At 40.8% G+C, this 20,800-nt stretch overlaps 1 protein-coding gene across 1 annotated transcript; it reads right to left on the bottom strand.

Moving 5' to 3' along the window:
- Positions 1–5,401: 5,401 nt before the first annotated feature.
- On the bottom strand, positions 5,402–18,986 carry pdgfaa (platelet-derived growth factor alpha polypeptide a). The gene is made up of 6 exons (XM_085409304.1): positions 18,261–18,986; positions 17,829–17,925; positions 14,012–14,119; positions 13,641–13,834; positions 6,610–6,736; positions 5,402–6,029 (listed from the first exon to the last, which is right to left on the bottom strand). Exons 1-6 carry the CDS (start codon positions 18,321–18,323, stop codon positions 6,019–6,021), a joined length of 600 nt encoding a protein of 199 aa, XP_085265430.1. The 5' UTR covers positions 18,324–18,986; the 3' UTR covers positions 5,402–6,018.
- Positions 18,987–20,800: the final 1,814 nt, after the last annotated feature.

The raw sequence follows: 20,800 nt of genomic DNA, 5'->3' as shown, positions 1-20,800 counted from the left end.
TGAAAGACCATGGTTGATTACATGGTCAATGATAGTGGCACGGATTTCATCACTGACTACTGTTCTTGCAGCCCTTGGAATGCCACCACCACGCATTCTTACACCTATACCTTGCCCTCTCCTTGGGCCTGCTCTTCTCTCTGGGCCCCTTGCTCTTACTCCTCCTCGACCAGACATTACAGTGTTTGTCTTTTTTTTGTTTCCAAAAACATCACTCCTCAAGGTCTTGCCTTATGAACCCCACTGAGTCTAAGCCAGAATGGAAGAAGGTGTGGTTGGCCCAATTTACCCAACATAAATCAGCTGTGTGTCAATTATTCAATTGTTTGTTTGTTTACAGCTGAGATATATTTTTGATATTGATATTGTTTTTGTACTGATATCATTGCAGGGGCAGAGGTTTTTATACTGTATCTACGGTTTGGAATATTGTTTTTGCTATTGTGGGATGTTGTGTGTTAACATTCGTAGATACTACAAGAACAGTCCATAGTTTTGTTGGGAGGTATAACTTGTCTGTTAAGAAAATGTAAGCATTGTGGAAATGTGTTCACTGACTGCATATTGGGTGAACACGACATGAAATGTGTGAATGGTATGGCCACAACAGACCGATCCTGTGCTAATTGTGTTTAGAGTTTTGCAAATGTGACAACTGTTTGGACAAACGCTTGTTAGCGACTGTAAAAAACTGTAATAAAGGTCAGTGTAGGGACCTTTGTGTATGCCTGCCTTCTGCAGGGTTTCATATGTGTGCCTGTATTCTGGGAAGAGCCTGGCACTGATGGCAGCTGGTTTACCTGTAGGGCCTAAATGAGAAAAACGGGAAGGAGGAAAAATGCAAACAAAGGAAATAGGAAGACCTACATGTAGAAATGGATTTGTTATGCCCTGTTGAAACAAGAAAAAGATGACTGAACTATCCGATCCTGCTGTATACATTATGCCAACACAGCTTAAACCTTGGGGGTGACAATATTCTTTCAAAGCAAAGTAAATCTGGGAGAACTCCTCTTCAATTTTTAACATGTGGAACACAGATGGATACAAATGTACACAATCAAGAAGCAGGTAATAGAAAACCAAGAATGTAAAAATTTGCCGCGTCTGTTACCTTCTTTTTTCTGCCTCTTTCTTTGTGTCTCGAGGTTTTTGTTTTTAATATTTTGGACAGATATCATTCGCACATATTCAGTGGAAATAAAACCTCTCTACGGGATCCAGCACCAAAACATCAGCCTTGACCACACCAGCAGTAAATCTTAATCCAACTGTATGATGCCAAACCTCAGCTCCAGTTCTCCCATCCCTGCTGGATCCTGCGGTGGGAACAAGCCTGATGGTGGGAGGTGGACGTATTTATCTGGTAAAGCAGCTCTTTGTGACACACGGAAAGGAAAGGAGGAGATGAAGGAAGAGAAGAGATTAAAAAAATGCACATTTTTAAAGAAAGGGAAACTTATGTTTTTATGTTGTTTTTTGTGACATACTGTACATAGTACTGTGCAAAAGTCTCGAGCCACCACACGTCTGCCTATTTTGATTTCAAGCAGCCATCCTTTGAACAGTAGTTCTTCAGGCTTACTAAAAAGTTTTCCAAGGTTTCTTTAAACACTGTCTGCTTTCTCAATTATTTTAATTCCAATGCTTCTACCTGACCATTTTCAGAGAATCATTCAAGCATAAAAAAGGCACTTAACTCAAGCATTGTGTCTACACATCACAGACAATGTAGCAAAGAACCAATTCGAAATTGTATCTTTAGACATTTTTTACAAGCAGCATGTTGCAAAAACACATAATTTGTTACCAGGTTCTACAGTTTATTGTAAAATGTCAATCATATATATTTAATCTCTGTAATATTCTTCATATTTACAGTTGAGCTCTTTACGTTTAGAGAGCTAATTTCTTCTATTAATATAAGTTTATACAATATGTAATATATTGTATTATTTTAGTTCAGTCTGTTGCCATTTTTATTATCTATGCTACAGAGGAAACATATCAACAGGCATTCAACAGTATTTTTGTACCAACAAGGGGATTCCCAGTGAACATTTAGCTAAAATCTTTGTATATCCTACCATGGTGTTCAGTGTGTCCTTAAAAAAGTTGAGGCTGGAGGCTCTGTCACAGTTTGGAGCTGCATTTCAGTCAGTGGTGTTGGGGATCTTGTCAAAACTGATGGTATTATGAAAACAGACGAGTACCTTCAGCTGCTGATCCACCACACAATCTCCTCTGGAAAGCACCTGACAGGCAATCATTGTTCACTATGGCAATGATCCCAAACACAGTAAAACCTGGATACGGATCATCTTAACAGAACAGAACAAAAGATGACGATCATCCTTTAAGAAGTCTGAAGTATTCCTGAAGACTTTTTAAAGACATGAGAGTTCAAGCTGGGTTGGAGATTGAAAGTAGCCAGACTCCCAAGCAATTTAGTATTGAACAAACTCTATTTTTAAATGCTGTAAGTGTGCACATTTTAATTAAATCACTGCATTTATTTCTCTAACAAAACAAAGGAATTTTTCAAGACTTGCACAGTACTGTATGCACAATGTTGTAATGGTGAATGCTCATATTAAAAGGGACACAAATTTCAAATAGTGAGGTCTGCAAGTGTCTGAGTAATCCCTGCAGGGCAAACACTCAGTTTCACAGTTTGTTTTTTGTTTTTTTTGTTCCTAGATCTTTCATATTTCTAGCTGTGGGCTTCTGTGGCCACTGAATCCAAAGAAAGTTGAGTTAAAGGGAGGGGAGACTGAAAGGAAGATTAGCTAAAACAACTTGTTTTAGACAGAAGAGGAAGCGAAAGACTGTACCAAAGACCACGATGAGATAAAAAGGGATTATTTCAAACTGTGAATCAAGCAAAGCTACTCTAGATCAGTCCGAGAGCATAGATATTGCCCTGATATTAGTAGGATTAGAGAATGTGTATTCCCCAAAATGTTAAACTAATTATTTAACTTGTTTTTAAATAAAAGAGACCAGAGGACAGCAATAGTAAAGGCCCTGGAGGTGTTTTACCTAAACCTGCTGACCTTAATCAGGTATACTTCTAGCATCTTAATGCCAACGTATAGGAATACGGAGGTTTGGTAATCTGATCTGGGATCTGTAGTAGGACAGGGGGAGCTGGACTTCCACGAGCTTATATCAGGTTGTACTTGAACTACAGAGAGTTCAGCATTTTAGCTAGCCTGTTGTTAATCTGCTTAACTGAGCTTTAGAGAGATGGAGTTTCTCTCTCTGTTTCACACACACAAACCCAGTTTTATCCCATCTCACACGCAAAGGTGCACTTACTCTGTTTTACTCTCTCTTTCTCACACACACACACACACACACACACACACACACACACACACACACACACACACACACACACACACACACACACACACACACACACACACACACGATCCCTGTATTCCATCCTGTTTTCATTTCCGCCCTCTCACCTTTCAAACCTTGTTACACAGTCTTAACCCATCTGTTTCCTCTCTCTTTCTTTGTTCTCTCTCACACAAACAACTGTGCTTCATGTGCACACGATACTTTCTGTTTTATGCATTAACGTCTTGGATATGGAGTTCGGGTCCTGAGAACACAGCAGATGAAACTGCAGCATGCGTGTGATTCTCCTGCTGCAGATTTGAAAGATTGAAGCTAAAAACCAACCTTTTTTTTCTTCCTTTTTTACGTTTTCAAACAGCGTCGTCTTTGTGCAGCTCGCACAGAACCACTCAATTATGAAATTTACGTATTTATAACAGCGGCCCACTCTGGTTACACTATTGGCCAATGTCTACACATGGTTTACGCCAGCTTCTCCAAGAGCAATATACCAGCAAAGTGAGTTACACAAAGTGACCCCAAGCTTGCATGAAGTCACTCGTCTGTCTGCTTCTTCTGCCTTTTCCCCACCTCAGCCGGCAAACATTTGTTTTGCATGTTTGAAATGTAAATGTAGCTGATGAAGCATGTCATAATAAGTGTTTCATGTCTGAAACACAAAGAGCTGTTTGAGGTGGATGCAGGCTGTGTGGTTTGCGGGGTGCCAGCAGGAGCTGGAACGGCCCAGCGAGCACACAGTTCGGCTCTGTGCTGCAGGTTCAAGAAAGGAAAAACACCAAGTCTTCACCACACGGCATAACACACTCCAGTCTCTATTTTTTGCTGTTTAGTTGTGACATAAGGCAGCTGTGGTTCCTGTTAATATGTGATAGCTTTAGCCAAAGCGATGATGGAGACTGTAGACGTTTCATGTGCTGCAGAAGACTGTGAGCTGCAGCTACAAGCTCCAGAGAAAAAAGATTACATGTGAACCTTTATTCTCAACGATATCACACATATGTGTCCAAGTTAAAGACACTCAAGCTAGTTTTGACTGCTGATTAAACATTTACTGTACAGCATTAACCCCCTAATGATCATCTGCAGACAAAGGTCATATTATCATGAAGCAAGGTAGCTAAGAAATCCACAATGTGCAAATTTACTGCACTCAATGTGACATCTTCCAGAAACACAGCATATGCCCATATAGTTTTGTGAGCATGTCTGGAGTCACTGCAGCCACTGAAAGCAATTTAAAATCAGTTGATTCCTTTTGATATACCTTGTAAATACCAAATGCTAGTACTCTACATACTAATAAAGTACTAAATATAATTTTATAATCATAATTATATATAATATTTGTAATTAATCCCACTGAAATCGAGTTTGGCTCTTTCTTTCTTCCTTTGAGGATAACAAAATTTATACATTTGTGGCCTGAATATGTTTATAGTCTACCTTCATTGTCCCACAAGATACATTTTAAATTACAGTAGATGTGAAATATGCACAATTTGAGTGACTTGAGGACAGTCCTTGGTTAAAACATGGCACCCATTCTGTTAAAATTATATAAGGTTTCCCCATGTATTGCATTTCCTTTAGGTGCATATCTAAATGAAACAGAGCTCCTTGTCAGCAGTAATGAAAGCGAATATGAAGAAAGTGGTTTGATATGAAGTCACCTTCTCCTCCTTCTGGTTTAGTGAGTCAGGAGATGAGGTCACCAATGAAAACATTTGCCTTCCCCTACGCCACTATTACTGTCATTTCTTTGACCTGTTTGAAATAACACAACTCTTTAAACAGCACAAAAAGATCACTTGTTAGCTGTTGGCTATTCCGCTCCATAATCAGCATTTTCATGCTTTTCTGTTTTCTAGTCTCACTTTTGCCAAGGTTCAGTGTGTGTGTGTGTGTGTGTGTGTGTGTGTGTGTGCATGTGTGTGTGCGTGTGTGTGTGTGTGTGTGTGTGTGTGTTACTGTCCCTTCAGTCACTCTCTGACAAACCTGTTTGCTGCAAGCTGTTTTCTGACCACCACACCCAATTTGTTTTCATATAAATATTTTATTAGTATCAGTAACATGTCGGAAGGATTATTTCCCATCCATTCTTTATTTGGGTAACATATCAGAAAAAGAACTGATAAGCAATAGAAATAGAAAACGAGACGTTATAAAAATAAGAGGATATACGTGCATGTGTGTGAGTGCTTTTCTGAGGAAGAGTAAATCTTGGAGTACAAAAACTAATCCCAGTCACTGTTTCTAGAAAGGATTTTGCCCCAGTTTATAATCCGAGTCACTGAGCGGTTTATACTCTGGAGAAGGAGCAGGATACAGGCAATATGCCCTTCAACATCCTAGAACCAGAATGTCAGTTCGCTTTGTCATCGTCTCATCATTTCTCGTCTCCATCAAAAAAAAATTGGAGTTCACTTGTGGAAGTTTGATGCTTTGCTTTTTTTTGGAAAATGGTGAGTCAGTAATCCTCCATCAAAACTCCAAAAGGTCGTGGACAAAATATGCTCCGTTAGACCTTTTCACTGTTACTTTGATGGCAGGTGTTAAAGGAGTCACAGGCAGAAGGTGCTTGTCCTTGCTTTCCATTACATCATTATCCTCAAGGTGTCCTCCACTCCTACATCTGTCTGCTGCTCTTCACCTGATGCCTGTTGCAAGAAAGGAACATGAAGATAGTTTCTTTTATTAGCATAAAGCATTAGCTTTATCTTCGACTGAATAACAACACACACACACACACACACGCACACACACAAAGGACTGTTTTCTGCACCACCGCTGGACATCTAAATTGCAATTTTTTTGCTTTAAGTTCAGCTGATGTAAGCATGACCTGCAGGAAGTCAGCAAGTTCAACAGAAGTCACACATGATGACAGGATGGTTAAACTCCAAGAACCTTTGTGCACTACAACAATGTTTTTTTTTAACCCCTGTTTACGTCGAGTAGGAAAGATTTTAATAATATAGAATGGGGGTCTTTGAAACATATGTTTGTGTGTGTGCACACATGTATGTGTGTGTGTGTGAGTGGATGGGTTAGTGTGTGTGAAGGGAAATGCTGCCCTGAGGGAGAATTAACTCAGGCAGGAAAAACACTGTAAATGCCTCAGATGTTATCAGTTCTGAGAGGAGCCGTAACATGTGAAGTGAGCCAGCCTAAACCCCCATGCCCACGCCCATGCACAAACACATGCACGCACACAAAGATACGCAGCTATATGCTCACCATTGTCTGTGTCTGAGTTTGGGCTGATATGGCGTTTGTTGGTGCACGTGCACTCTAAGTGATCCTCCACCCTCACCTGCACCTCCCTCAGCTTTGGCCGCCTTCGCACGTACTCCACCTTCGCCACCTGAGGGGAGAGAAAGTGAGACAGAGAGAAAACTTTATTGAGAAGTGAATTAAAGCATGTTTGTTAATACTCTTTAGCATAGGCAAGCCCCCGCTAACTAGCTCACTGCATGAATTCGTACAAACTGCCAGCTTTGAAAAATAAAAGGAATACAGAAATTACATAAGTTCTGTGTAGCTATCTTGAGTGGTAGTTGTGTGCCTTTACCCAAAGTTCCCTTTCACTAAAACACATTCTAAGGCATGTTCTGCTTTTCTGTTGAGTGTGTTGGGTTAGAACGAGTTTTTCTAGTCAAAGTTAGCATCAGAAATGCTAACTTGCACCTTGCACCAGATGCACCTTGCTAGCCAAACTAGCTGTCTAGTACTAGTGCTAGGTACTAACTTAATCAAATTTATAAGCTGAGTAGATTAAGTTTTTAAAGAATAGGAAACACAATGAACTGACTACTGGAGAACATATCTGACATCAAAGTTTAGTCTCAGTTCTTTTGTAAATTAGCATAGCTATTGCCATCCAGTGGATTTTTAAGATCACATTTATAAGGTTTTTGTTTAAAACTAGTCTGCCAGAAATATTCAATAGAAAACATGACAAAGAGTTTCTCAAACAGCTAATGGAGGTGGTCATTAGCTACAGCTGAGAATCTCCCAGTGTATGGGCCTCAAGTTGGGGTTTTTTTTAATGTAGCTGTGTAAACATCAAATATCTGCTCGGTTTATCAAGATATCGCATATTTGCAAAAGTGCTTCGACGTTTTCGGAGACATCTGCTAGTCACCAGCTCGATAGCTAGCTGGGAGCTCGAGGTTCACTGAAGCCGCCGAGAACGGCACAACTCCCGGCACATCATTTTCAGATCACCGCGGATTTTTGCTACTCAGGTTAAACGTAATATATAAGTCACTTAGACAACCTAAAAATGTTATTGTTGGGCTTTTTTCAGTGTTTTGTTTGTTTGTGAGTAAATCGGTTTGGCTGAGATTAAAGTTATTAGATTAGATAAAATAAAACTTTATTAATCCCCCTGGTGGGTTCCTCCTTGGTTTTGACTAAACGTCAAACAGAAAACTGATTAAACAGGAGTATGACACGGTCGAGAATTTACGCCAGTGTCCTGTTATATTTTAGATAGCAAGGAGAAGACGGCTGAGTTTATTAAACTCCAACGAGACAGCGGTGACGCTAATCAGAAGGCTAGACCGTCCAATTTCCCCAGCCGTTTACTTCCGGCCTACACGCACTTCTGAGGACCTGGGCCCTGTGCTTCGTACGTCGCTTACTACATCCAAGATCAAATGAAACATCCAAGACCAAATCATCGCGCTAACTCTGAGCTCGCTATTCCGGTTCCCCGAACACACCTGTTGTTGACGATTAGTATAGCTGGATGAAGTAATGTGAGATCACTGGGTGGCCCAACAGGGGCTACGCATCGATAGTAGAAACATTGATCGGCAACCCTTTGATTGGTCGGCGAAAATGTCGAAGGAGCGCGCTCGGTATTTTTCGGCAGCAGAGCAAGAACTCTTGAGTGAGGGATTTCAGGAGTTTCAGAGTTTAATTAAAACGCAAGGGAACACTGCAAAGGCTGCAAAAGCAAGGAGAGAGGGCTGGCAGAAAGTTGCTGACAAATCAAACTCGTAAGTAATTCAATAATAACAATAATAATGGAGTGGATTTATATAGCGCTTTTCAAGGCACCCAAAGCGCTTTACAATGCCACTATTCATTCACTCTCACATTCACACACTGGTGGAGGCAACTACGGTTGTAGCCACAGCTGCCCTGGGGCAGACTGACAGAAGCCAGGCTGCCATATTGCGCCATCGGCCCCTCTGGCCAACACCAGTAGGCGGTAGGGTAGATTTATCATATCACACCATATTATCCAATATTATATTACATTATATTATATTATAATATGTTATATTATATCCCCTTTCACATTAGAGCCACAACAGGACCCACTAGAACATGGGAACAAGTAAAAGTGAAATATAAGAATATTCTACAGAATGGTAATATTTATCACTTATATTGCTTGTCGTCTCTTGGAAAGAGACCCTGGAATACTCTGTTTGTTTGTTCATAACAGCAACCAAGAAAAGGGCAGAGCAAAAAAAAAGACAGGTGGTGGTCCTGCACCCCCTCGTCAACAAGTTGGTTAAGTGAATAATACCCTCACGGGAAAATCGATATCTCTCTATGAGCACACTGTCGCGCTGAGCTAAAGGATCCTGTCTGTCCCGCAATATACGCTGAATTCTGAGGACTCTCCTTATCAATCTTGCACCTTCCGCAATGGGTTGCTCGCGTAAACAGACAGGATATGACTGCGACAGACTTCCCAAATCCACCTTCGCTTTTATAGCCGTGGTCTCTCATCTTGATTACACGAAGTAATTTACAATTACTACTCTGAAATATGAATTACATCTGTAATAATCACATACATGTAATAGAATGTTAATAGTACAATTCCCTTTTTTAGGAAATGACCTGTATGTATCTGTGTGAAATCAATAAAAGGATCAAGTGCTGCATTATCTTTAGTTACATTGATGTTATTTATTTATGGTGAAACAGTGGTGGAATATCGCTGTTGCTTTCGTATGAATGACGCGGACATACCTGCGTGGCCGCGATCTAATCCTGTTTACATAAAGTAAACCTGCTCCCCAGCAGGTTTACGCTTACGGCTCTGTTGCTATGACAGCAAGTCCCGGATGGGCTTCGGGGAACCGAACGATCCAGGATCACGCGAAATCGTCAACAATCTCATCCAGCTAACTCACTTAGCGCGGTACGAAGAACAGGCCCCTGGCCCGCGTAGACCGCAAAGGCCGGCCCATGAATTTGGACATGACCAGCCCATGAATTTGGACATGACTAGTGAGTGATTCGTTCGTTCTATGATTCATTACAGGAAGGGAGGGGGTGAGTGAGTCCTGAGTGATTCGCTTACGCTACAATTCAGCGCAGGAAGGGAGGGGGTGAGTAGCTAAAATGTGCTGTTAGCATGTTAGCAGAGCGATGCTACTGTGAACCAAGGAGCTATTGTCTTGATGTGAGCTTCTACTCAGGGTTTTTTCTTCCAGTTCAGAGCAGAAATGTTTTTGTTAAGAAACTGGCTGTTGTTTTTTTCCCCCACGATTTTAATTATAAGCTACATATATTTCTACTAAGGAAATTAGTTTGCTAACAGCAATAGGGATGAGTTAGTGAGTCAATTGGGCTTGTGAATCATGATTCATGAGTCAGTAAAGTGATTCTCGAGTATTGAACGTGAACATGATTCGCGCATCACTATTTTGGACAAGTGTGGATGTTATGTTTGTATCTCCTTTTTGGTAAATGTTTGACTAGACCACCATCATTAAAATTTCACTTTTTATTGTAAACTTATCTCCTGTTTCCTCCACTTTCTGTCCTCTTTACCTCAACAATCTAACATAATTTTGTTCATTAAATTGATGTAGACTCTATTATTTGAAGCTATTGTAAATTTCATCATGTACTAAACTTCTGCAAAATCGAATCATGATTAAATTTATGTTTGCAACAATATAGGTTTGTTGATCCCAAAAACTACCTAACGATAGTGCTATTTAAGTTAGAATGAGACAGGTTATGTATGATACAGGTGCTACAGATAAAATGCTTTCTTGTACTTGTGCAAGCACACAGGTGTGTGTAATCTCGTTTGGAAGAATGAATGGAACACTGATAGGAGGTTTGATTTCACTTACACTAAGTGAGGCATATGCTGTTTTGTGTCACATTTGACATCAACACTAGCGCCCCGAGCCTAGCTACTCATGTAGCAATGGGTCTTTCTAGTTCATGAACAAATACACACCCAACATACTTTTATCTTACATAAACAATAAAAGAACCACAGAAGCACAGTAAATGCGTAATGCTAACATCCTTGTTAGCAAGCCAAGTCTGCACTTTGGCAGGTCCAATTGCACAACCATCTTTGCTTCAAGTCTTAACAGACTCTGAAATAGCAGAGCTAAGACTTTGAAAAAACAAAAACCCACAAGAAAGTTCAGCTGAGGTGAGCAGCTGTGCAGCTAAACAGCACATATGACATTGACTAGACCTTGACAATATGCTAGAAGGGGTGAGCCATCACTTCAAATAGTCGAGGTCTGCTATAATTGTTATATATATGAGTAGTTAGATTAGATTAGATCAACTATTAAATTAATAGTTCTTTCCTGCAGACTTACACTACAGTTGCTGCTGTAGTTCTAGTAAGAAAAATCGATGTTTTTTGTAGGCAACTTGGCAGTTGTTATGCATTCAGTCAGTCTACTGATGTAGTTCTTCCAAACCTGTGAACGTTAGCTAGGTGACAAAGCAGAGGCTTCAAGTGGAAACTTTACATGGCAGTGAGTGATCTCACAATGATGATATCCATCTTTTATATACAGTCTATTCTCAAAAAACAAGTAAACATCATTTCAAGACAGCAGCTTTTAAAAGGGCATTACAGATTGACTTCCAGCCTGCTGTAGTCTTCATATATATATATCAGTACTGAGGCTCTTTCTTTGTTTTCTCACATATGGACACACCCCCTAAACCTTCACCCTGCCATCTTCCCTTTAGCTTTAAGTGAGTGCAGTTGTAGTCGTGACCGTTTACCCTCTAAGCACTGAATCTCAGCACATGTGAGTGACTTTATTTTTGATTTCCTCTGTGAGCAGACGAAGGATGAGCCCTTTCATCTCAGATTGGGTTTCAGCAGGCCAAAGCACAGAGTATCAAACCGCCCTCCCCTCCTGTTTTATTCACGTTTTCCCTCTTGACCTCTGGCAGCACACTCTTACACGTCTTTCCCTCTCACCCCAGATTATCAGTCAAACATCAACCAATCAACCTGTGAAATTAATATTTCATGTTCATATTATTAAAGTAACTATTAACATCAACATCATCAGCACAGTTTAAAAGTACAATAAATGCACTTCCTGTGTGCCAAACACACACACAGACACACACTCCTTGGGTCAGCTCCCACTTGGACTCTTGTGACTGTGAACCATTTGGGGTTTACTGAGTCTTATTTCCAGCTCTGGATGAGATCAAAGGGAAGCTATTATGTTCATGTGCTACCTCACTGCCAGATTTTCAGTCACTGGCACACACACGAACGCACACACACGCACACACACACACACACACACACACACACACACACACACACACACACAATGGTTAAGCTGGGGAGAGTAATTGTTTTTGGCAGGTGTAGAGTGTATACCTTCAGTAAGTGGCTGCGTATTTACACATTCTGTGCCATTATTCGTTTTCTACACTTTCCGGGTCAGTGCCAGTAAAAGACAAGGAACAGAAGCCTTTTGCTAAATGTTTACACAGAATATATCCCTTAAACTAATTTGAACCACTTCTATTGTCACAGGATATCCCTGTGGAAGAAAACTCTTGTCTCTGGCTACTGTATGTGTCAGACACCAAACAATAATGGATTGCATTTATATAGCGCTTTTCGGGACCCTCAAAGCGCTTTACAATACCACTATTCATTCACTCTCACACACTGGTTAAGTCAAGCTACAGTTGTAGCCACAGCTGCCCTGGGGCAGACTGACAGAGGCGAGGCTGCCATATTGCGCCATCAGCCCCTCTGGCCAATACCAGTAGGTGAAGTGTCTTGCCCAAGGACACAACGACCGAGACTGTCTGAGCCTGTCCGAGCCGGGGCTCAAACCGGCAACCTTCCGATTACAAGACAAACACCCAACTCTTGAGCCACAATCGCCCCAAAGAACAGTCTTAGTCCTCTGTGACTTTGTCCTCTTCCTCATAATGAAAGTTGAAGGTGACATATAAGAAGATACAGCATGCACTGAGACAGACAAGTGCACTAGAGAAATGTAATAATAGGTTTTTGAAATTCATGACATCCTTGTGAAAGAAATGAAATAAAAATTGTGCCAAAGTGCATGAAAAACAAACTTTGTGCGAGTGCCAAAGCTCTTGGCCACAATTTTGCACTTCATATGCAGTTAGTCTCTATTAAGGGACTCTAATTTAAACAAAGAAAAACAACAGATAAATGGCAGATTACTTAGACATGATAAAAAGACTGTTTCTACTAAATACAACAAAGCCTTTTCCGGATGCTTCTTCCTAACTTTAACTCGTCAGTTTCACATCTTATGGGAAGTCTCTCAGTTGCCTGGCTTCAATAGGAAATGGCTTATGACAAACTTGGAAATACAAAATTTGTGGTATTTGGTAATGGCTCTTCCACTCCGGGGTGTACCCGGCTCCAGCCTGGCCTGGCTCCAGCTCCATAAACATATCTACAGTTCAGAAAATGTTAAATAACACTATGGTTACACACAGTTTTGGTTTATGGCAATTATATTCATTTTCTTTGATTCTTAAGAAAAAGTTTAAAGTGATGGCAATGAGTAAAGATTAAAATGAAATTAATTTATTAATGAATTAATGATGGATATCAAAAATTGAAGCAGTGCAAGTGTGCACGTACAGTGTTGATATAAAGTCTTATTCTTTCCTTTGACCGAATTATGTCTTTGACAGCACAAAGTTATTAGTTATATTTGTTTTATATGTGAATGTATGCATGTGTTTTCATTACCTAACAGGTTTCTGTTGGAAGGAATGTTTGAAGCAGAAAGAAACAATTACAAAGCTAACCCTGCATGCCGGGGTCTAGCTGTGCTCATCAGTGCAGTGTAGTGTCGACCTGTGCTACCTGGTAACCCCCAAGACTCCCTATATGCAAATCTTTACCTCTTCCAAATGTGATGTGAAAACAAAGCTTCTTTTGAACACAAAAGAGTCTGAAACAGACACACATGTGGTCACATGTATAGAGAGAAGCAACAGAAAGCTACCTTAACAGTGCGGTAGTGTTTGCGAGCCGCCTGGCACCTCATGTTGCTGGTGTTGCAGCAGCCGGTGCAGCGTTTCACCTCGACACAGGGAGGCCAGATGATGAAGTTGGCCGATGTGGGATCCACCTGGCTCCTGGGAATTTCATAAATTGCTGTCCGAACTTTGCACACTGCTGGCAAGGCCTCTTCTACCACTGCAGGTGAACAAACATGGCTGATCAAACCTGCATCAATGGTTCACTTTTTATACAAATACTAGTATTTCCTATTAACGTTATACAATATAGAATTTTTGGAAACTACAAAAGAATAGTTAGATAACCAGTGGACCTGAGGCTCAAGCTGACTACATGTGTGTGTGTGTTTCTCACCAGTGCTCCTCCTGTGTCTGGTATGTGTGTGTGCTCTCTTTAGGTCGGGGAAGCTGTGAGAGAAGTCCTTGTGGTAGCTGTGTTTGGTCTCCTCGATCACCTCGTTCTCTGAACAGAGACAAAATAACACAAGCATACTGAGACAATACACACTCTAAATGTTAACAACAAAGATCCTTGTGTCAAAAACACAGACACATACTAACGCACTATTGTGGATAACATGCATGCATAAAGTTCATTTTCTGAGAAGCACAAATGTTCTCTTGGGTGATATTGGATATTTTTTATTTTGCTCATTTCCAGCTCCACATTTCCATCCTTGGACACTACTGGACTAACGTTGCATGATTCAGAATTAAAAATAATACCTATTTATTGTAATCTTGGGCCATGATGCATCACTTCAGTTGATCCTGGCTCTTTGGACATCAGAAGTTGTCCCTTAAGTTTCATGAAATCTTACGCACCACATTGTTGGCCGAGCCAAAATAGAAAATATTTGTAATTTATCCTCATGGGACCATGAATCTCCTTATCAAGATAACTTGACAGCTGACTGACCAAAATACAAAAGAAGGAAAAGTGGTGGCATGTTTACATGCTACAGCAAGCTGCTCATTACAGATATCTTTATCAAGTGTCTCCTGATCAGAGAAGCAGTTTAACCAGGTTATTCTGAGTTATGATGTCAGTGAGCTACTGAGTTCTCTGCATGTACACGAGCCCCAAATGAAACTGTTTCAGTGCCTATTCCAGGTACATTTGAATGTAATCCACACACACAGACACACAGCAAAGATTTTGTTAAGTTGGAAATGACATCACATTGCAAGCAAACTTGAACTTTCTAAGTAGCTTCTTTGTGAATTTTGAGATTTATTTGCTGTTATGTGACTTTAATGCACTTTTTTTGCTTCTATTACTGGTTAGATGTACAGTGGAGAAAGCAATTATTTGATTCCCTGCTGAATTTTTATGTTTGCTCACTTACAAAGAAATTTGATAGTAGACAGAATATCAACTAAAAATCCAGAAAAATAATTACATTAAACTTATAAACTGAGGCGTTGATGAAAGATGTAACCAGAATCTGATTGGATGAACAGAAATGCTTTGTATGAGCCAAAGAACACCATCCCCACATCAAGCACAAAGGTGGAAATGTTATGTTTTGGGCAGCGCATTGAGAGGCCAAAAGACAGGAAAAATCTTGGACTACAACCTTCTTCCATCAGCCAGAACACTGAAGATGGGTCATCGATGGGTCTTCTGGCATGACAATGACCCAAAATATACCACAGAGGCAAGAAAGGAGTGGATAAAGAAGAAACACATTAATGTGTGGAATGGCCTAGCCCACAGGTGTCGAACTCCAGGTCTCAAGGGCCGGTGTCCTGCAGGTTTTAGATGTATCCTCGATCCAACACAGCTGATTTAAAAGGCTAAATGACCTCCTCAACATGTCTTGAAGTTCTCCAGAGGCCTGGCAAAGAGCTAATCATTTGATTCAGGTGTGTTGACCCAGGGTGATATCTAAAACCTGCAGGACACCGGCTCTCGAGGCCTGGAGTTCAACACCCCTGGGCCCTAGCCAGTCTCCAGACCTCAGATCAATAGGAAATCTGTGGAGGAAGCTGAAACCTTGAGTTACCAAGCACCAGTCACAAATGGTTTCATGAAGAGGAGGGACCCAGAGTTATTCCTACAAACACAGAAACATCTTCTATCTACAATTAATCTTGGAAACTCTGCCACTCATTGACACTTGGCCATAAATTGTATTTGTCAGTTCAGTTTGGTTTGGTGGTAGTAATGTGTGGTAGTGAGCTTAGTTTAATCTTTTATTTATTTATTTTTCTGTGCAAGGTTTTGGCAGGTTGTGACAATACTACACCTGAGATTAGACAAACATCCAGTTTACGGAAACTTTCCTAAAGTGAATAATATTCTTTAGTTAATAACTGATGATTTATGGCATAAAGATTTATATTAGCCAATCTTGCCCTCAAGGCTTAGTTTTAAATCTTAGCTTTGTGTGTGTGTGCCTTCTAGAGATGTATCCACAGTTTTCGCAGATTCTTCAAGCCATTCAGTACTTCCAAACCACAGGATACCCACAGACATGTTTAAAGCCAATAAATTCTGAGCAAAGATTGTGTGTGCAGTGTGGATTTGTGTAGATTTGTGTGTCTGTGTGGGTGGAAAAAGGGAGCAAGGTTCCAGGAAATCAGAGTAAATGATGTCTAGGCAGCACTCTTTTAATTTGATCCTGAATACCAAGCCTGATGCTTCTTTTGGTCACCGTGTAGATGTCTGCGTGCGCTCCTCATTCTTGAGGCCATATGTGCATGCAAACAGTCACACACACACACACACACACACACACGCCTGCCTACATACACAATGTGCTTCTAAAACACAACAAAGTCCACCTTCGACATTTCCCTCTCTCTCTCTCTCTCTCTTTCTCATTCTCTCTCTCTCTCTTTCTGAGCCTGTGTGTCTCCCTCTCTCGCCCTGACATGCAGGAATTTGAGCATGAATTATACATAGCAACACAGCAGCCTTCCAGCGAGCCCTCCTCTCAAACCAATAATGGGCAGCATGACAACAGTATAATGAAGTGAGCCACTTGACCCCCACCGAGCCGGGGAGCCGTCACCCTCGACATTTGCATCTCAATGATGCCAGGATTAATGGTGGCACCACTCAGCACTGCAGACAGAAAAAAATAAAAAAAAAAGTTCACGCAGCAAAAAAAAAAAAAGTTTATTTGGCTGAAATGTGAATGAGTGGATGCAATAAAGTGTGTTTTATGCCACAGTTATTTCCTCCTGTCTCACCTCACTGATTCAATCTGCTCAGATTTATTACCTGCATAATAAACACAGACATCAGTGTTTATTGAAGGCAAACGCCGGTGCTTTTTTTTTTTCTTCAAAAGTTGGAGACTGTTTATGATTGAACTGCACACAAAGCCTTCTTTTTTGTGATCTCAGCTACACAGTCAGCTGCTAGCAGAGCAGAAAAGATACAGATGATTTTTTTAAGAAAAACAAAAGTTGCTTCTGGTCTTTCTGAGAAACATCCAGTGGTGAGATGAGAAGACAAAGAATCTTGAACCAGATGCAACTAATTCCTCAAGTCAGAGTCTTTCAAGGCACTGACAGGGAGGGAAGCAGCCGTGACTATCACATTTAAGCTCCCTGTGCCTGATGTTTATCTGTTACTCAGTCAAGTTAAGGCCTGCTTGGATCTTTGTATGACTAAAGGTACATCATTTTTCAATGACATGCTAAAATAAGACAAACATGTGCATTGCTCCTAATTTCAGAAGTAGATTAAAGATAGATTAAAAAAAATCACAAGTGTTGATCTGGTGCAAAGAAATATGAGTTTCTACAGTAACTTCCTGTGACTTTTCAAATTTCATTAAAAAAATTGTAGCCTACTATTTAGCTTTAAATGCTACAGAGGTTTGGCCCCAAGTTATGTCTGCTGCCACTTGGTGCATGAAACCCTGACACTGATCACAAGCACAAACGTGATGTAGCCTTGTGCAGTGCTCTTAGAGTTAAAAATTACTTCCCTGAAGAGATTAAAATTGCATACTTGGCATTATGTTTCACATCACTTTAAAAAACACGTCTGATCTTATCTGCACCATGTTTATTTATTTCTTCATATATTTTATTAAAAATCTGTCACAGGCATCACATGAACAGATTTTTCTATGAATAACCCCATTTTTCTGTAAGGATCATTAATCCAGCTTGTGGCTGTGGGAGACTTGTATTATAATGAAGTGCTTTACCTACGGAGTCTATCTCTAGCAGCCGCTGGAGGTCGCTGATGCTGCGGATCTCGCTGCGAGAGAGCCGCTCCAGAAGCTCCTGAGGGAGAGGAGACTCCTGTGGGAATGAAGGGGGTGGGTTTATTGGGGGTGGGAACACATAGTTGGTGCGTAAATCACGATCACGCAAACGTTACTTATCTGCAGCTGGCTTTCAAGCTGACTCGGTGGCGGGTTTTCAAAATGTATCAAACAGGTAACTGTGCGTAAGATTAATGCTCGTGTGTAATTACGCAAATAAACTAGATTTCATCTGTTGTATTCAGTACGTTAACCTTCAGGACTGAGTCTCTGTGAGTTCTATTACTTGTTTACAAGCTAAATAGCTGCGAGTAAAAATATCACAACACGCAGCAGAAAAGATTAAACACAGAGTGTTTTGATTCAGCTCACCTGAGCAACGGTGCGTAACACGCAGAGGTAGCCGGCAAGGATGTGGTAGACTGCGGCTCTCATCTCCTCTCAGATCCACTGCATAGGCACCAGAATAGGTCGAAAATCCACCGAAGGAGCCGGGCTGTCGCTCCCTGCTCTCATCATCCCTCGGGAGGACAGAATACCTCCTCAGTTTTAATGAAAAAGCTGCGAAATCCCGAATGAAATAAAAAGGATTGAAGCAAACTTCTGCTTGTTCTGCACGCGGTGTAAGTCACTGCCAAAGAGATTTAAGGGATTATTTTTTAAGTGACCGCGAAAAATGAGAGTCCAAGTTTTAAAAAGATAAAACAAAATAAAAAAGTACAAATCTTAGGATCCCACCGATATTCGTCCACAGGTCCGAAGTTTAAAGGAAATCACACAATCAGACTTGACATCAAGTGTATGTCCAGTTGCTTTTCATTTTGGTCTAGACAGAACAGGTGCCGATGGAAGCATTAGGCATTTTTTGCATTCACATATCCAGGAATATCCATCATTTTGTCCTCAGTATGAGCCTTTCAAAAATCACCCATTTGTGCCCTCTGCAGCGTTTGAGCGTGTTGGCACTTCAGGTTGGTAAATTGTCAAAACTCACAAACCGAGGGCAGGTCTGTCTGGAAAACGCAAAAGAACCAAAAGCCTTTATCTCCGCTCTGAGGAGTTTGATGGCAGCTCCCAGCGGTCCTGTGATCTCTGGGGTGAATGAAGCTGGGATGCTTTCAGTCACAGGATATAGCTGTGCGCGCCCGCGCGACTGCGACCGCGCTTTGCATAAAAGGCTACCGAGCACTGCAGCAGCAGCAGCAATAAACGACATCACGGAACAGCCTCAGTCTGAGCTGCTTAAGTTGATTACGCTTGTATTGGACACTTTGCTAAAAAGAACTCGGGAACTATTGTTACAATACCTGACCTTTAGTTTGAATTTGATGATTTATGATCATCACATATTCAGACCAATGCATTAGAGGTTCCCTCAAGATAAAGTTAAAGGTCCTGTTTGGACTATTTTACACTGACATGCCAGAATAATAAGGACAGAAAATGAGAAACTGATATATGTTAAAGTCATCCACATCACCAAGAACCGAGCAGCCCATTGGTCAATACCTGTTTTCATGGAGATTAATTCCTAGACTGCCTAAAGGAATACCAAGTGGACCCCCCCCCCCCCAGGTGACGGTGACATTGTGCCCTAAAACTGTAAGATTTTTATTAGTGCTTTGTTCATGTAACAAAAGTTCACAGCAATAGTGACCTCAAAGAAACTTTATAGATACAAACCAAATGATCCAATCTTTCCCTCTATGAGCAAACACTCAGCAACAGTGGGCAGGAAGTAGGGAGAGCGGAGAAACAGGAAAAAAGCACAAATCACAGGAGACAGAAAACATTAAAGTTAATAACATGCAGTAGGTTGGGTGAGAGAGGTTCTCACCCCAGCAGCCTGAGCCTGTAGCAGCATAATGCTGGCAGAGGGTGACCTGATCCAAGTTTTTACAAATGCACAAATTAATTTTTATGTTAGCTACGTAATGCAAATGTCTGACACCCCGTTAACCTACCAGATCCCTAACACAAGGTGAATGTCATTTCAGACAGCACTGATGTTCAAAGAGCACAGAACTGAACTTTTAGCAAGAGCATGTTGTGTGTGCTGTCTGCTGCATGCTTTCTCCAGGCAGCACCTTTACTGTATTTCCAGTGGTCAGAAGGTTTCGGAAGTGGACTACTTCCTGCTGTGCGATACATGTAAAAAAGGACAAGAGAGGGTTCTTACCTCTCGAATCATAACCAGAATCTGGTTCCACAAGAGAGGAACCTGAAAGCTAAAGGCTCTACTGCCCTTCTACATTTTTAAAGAATAGTTGACACAACAGAAAGTCTGATCTACAAATAAAATGGAACCTACAAAAAGTTCAATGTGATTAACAATATAAAGCAAACTTTAAAGCCATCTGTCAAAGGCTGCCTTAAAGGTCAGTCTCCAAAATGTACACTATCCTGTGGTTGGTTTAGTTGGTTGTAATGTTAACACGTTTTCTGTGATTTAGCAAATGAACACTAAATGACATTCAGTGAAAAGGGAGGCAGTAAAAACACAGCAAGCATTTTTGTGGGTCAGTGACAGAAGTTTTTGAGGGAATGTAAAAAAAATACATTTTTCCCCCTAGAGCTAAAGCTTCATGAAGCAGTGCTGGAATCTGGAAATCCAGCCTTAAGCATTCCAACATGCACATACACATTTATGATCCTTACACATAACATTTAAAGTTAGAAGGCTGAAAGAAAGTAACTATGTTCCTGTGAGGCAAAGAACAGAGAGCAAAACAGAGGAAAGACAGGACAGGACAAGGGAAGAAACAAGGAGAAGAGATTAAAAGTCTTCAAAAGAAAAGGGAAGAAAGCACAGATATGGTGGTGATATCAAGATGAAGCTTATTTGGATGAAAGAAGTCAAAGCAGGGTCAGTTGGCACCTGTGTGTGTGTGTGTGTGTGTGTGTGTGTGTGT

This window comes from Rhamphochromis longiceps, linkage group LG6, assembly GCF_057381845.1.
Source record: "Rhamphochromis longiceps isolate RC_006_pf linkage group LG6, R_longiceps_female_GT1.1, whole genome shotgun sequence".
Taxonomy (NCBI): Eukaryota; Metazoa; Chordata; class Actinopteri; order Cichliformes; family Cichlidae; genus Rhamphochromis; species Rhamphochromis longiceps.
The sequence above is the reverse complement of the archived record's forward strand: the minus strand, read 5'-3'. Positions and strand labels throughout refer to the sequence as shown.

Excerpts from the sequence above, each read along its gene's own strand:
- pdgfaa (XM_085409304.1), bottom strand. The coding sequence starts at position 18,323 with ATGAGAGCCGCAGTCTACCACATCCTTGCCGGCTACCTCTGCGTGTTA. Across the intron at positions 17,926-18,260 it reads TGTTACGCACCGTTGCTCAG|GAGTCTCCTCTCCCTCAGGA; the intron begins GTGAGCTGAATC and ends TCATTCCCACAG. Across the intron at positions 13,835-14,011 it reads CAGACACAGGAGGAGCACTG|TGGTAGAAGAGGCCTTGCCA; the intron begins GTGAGAAACACA and ends GTTCACCTGCAG.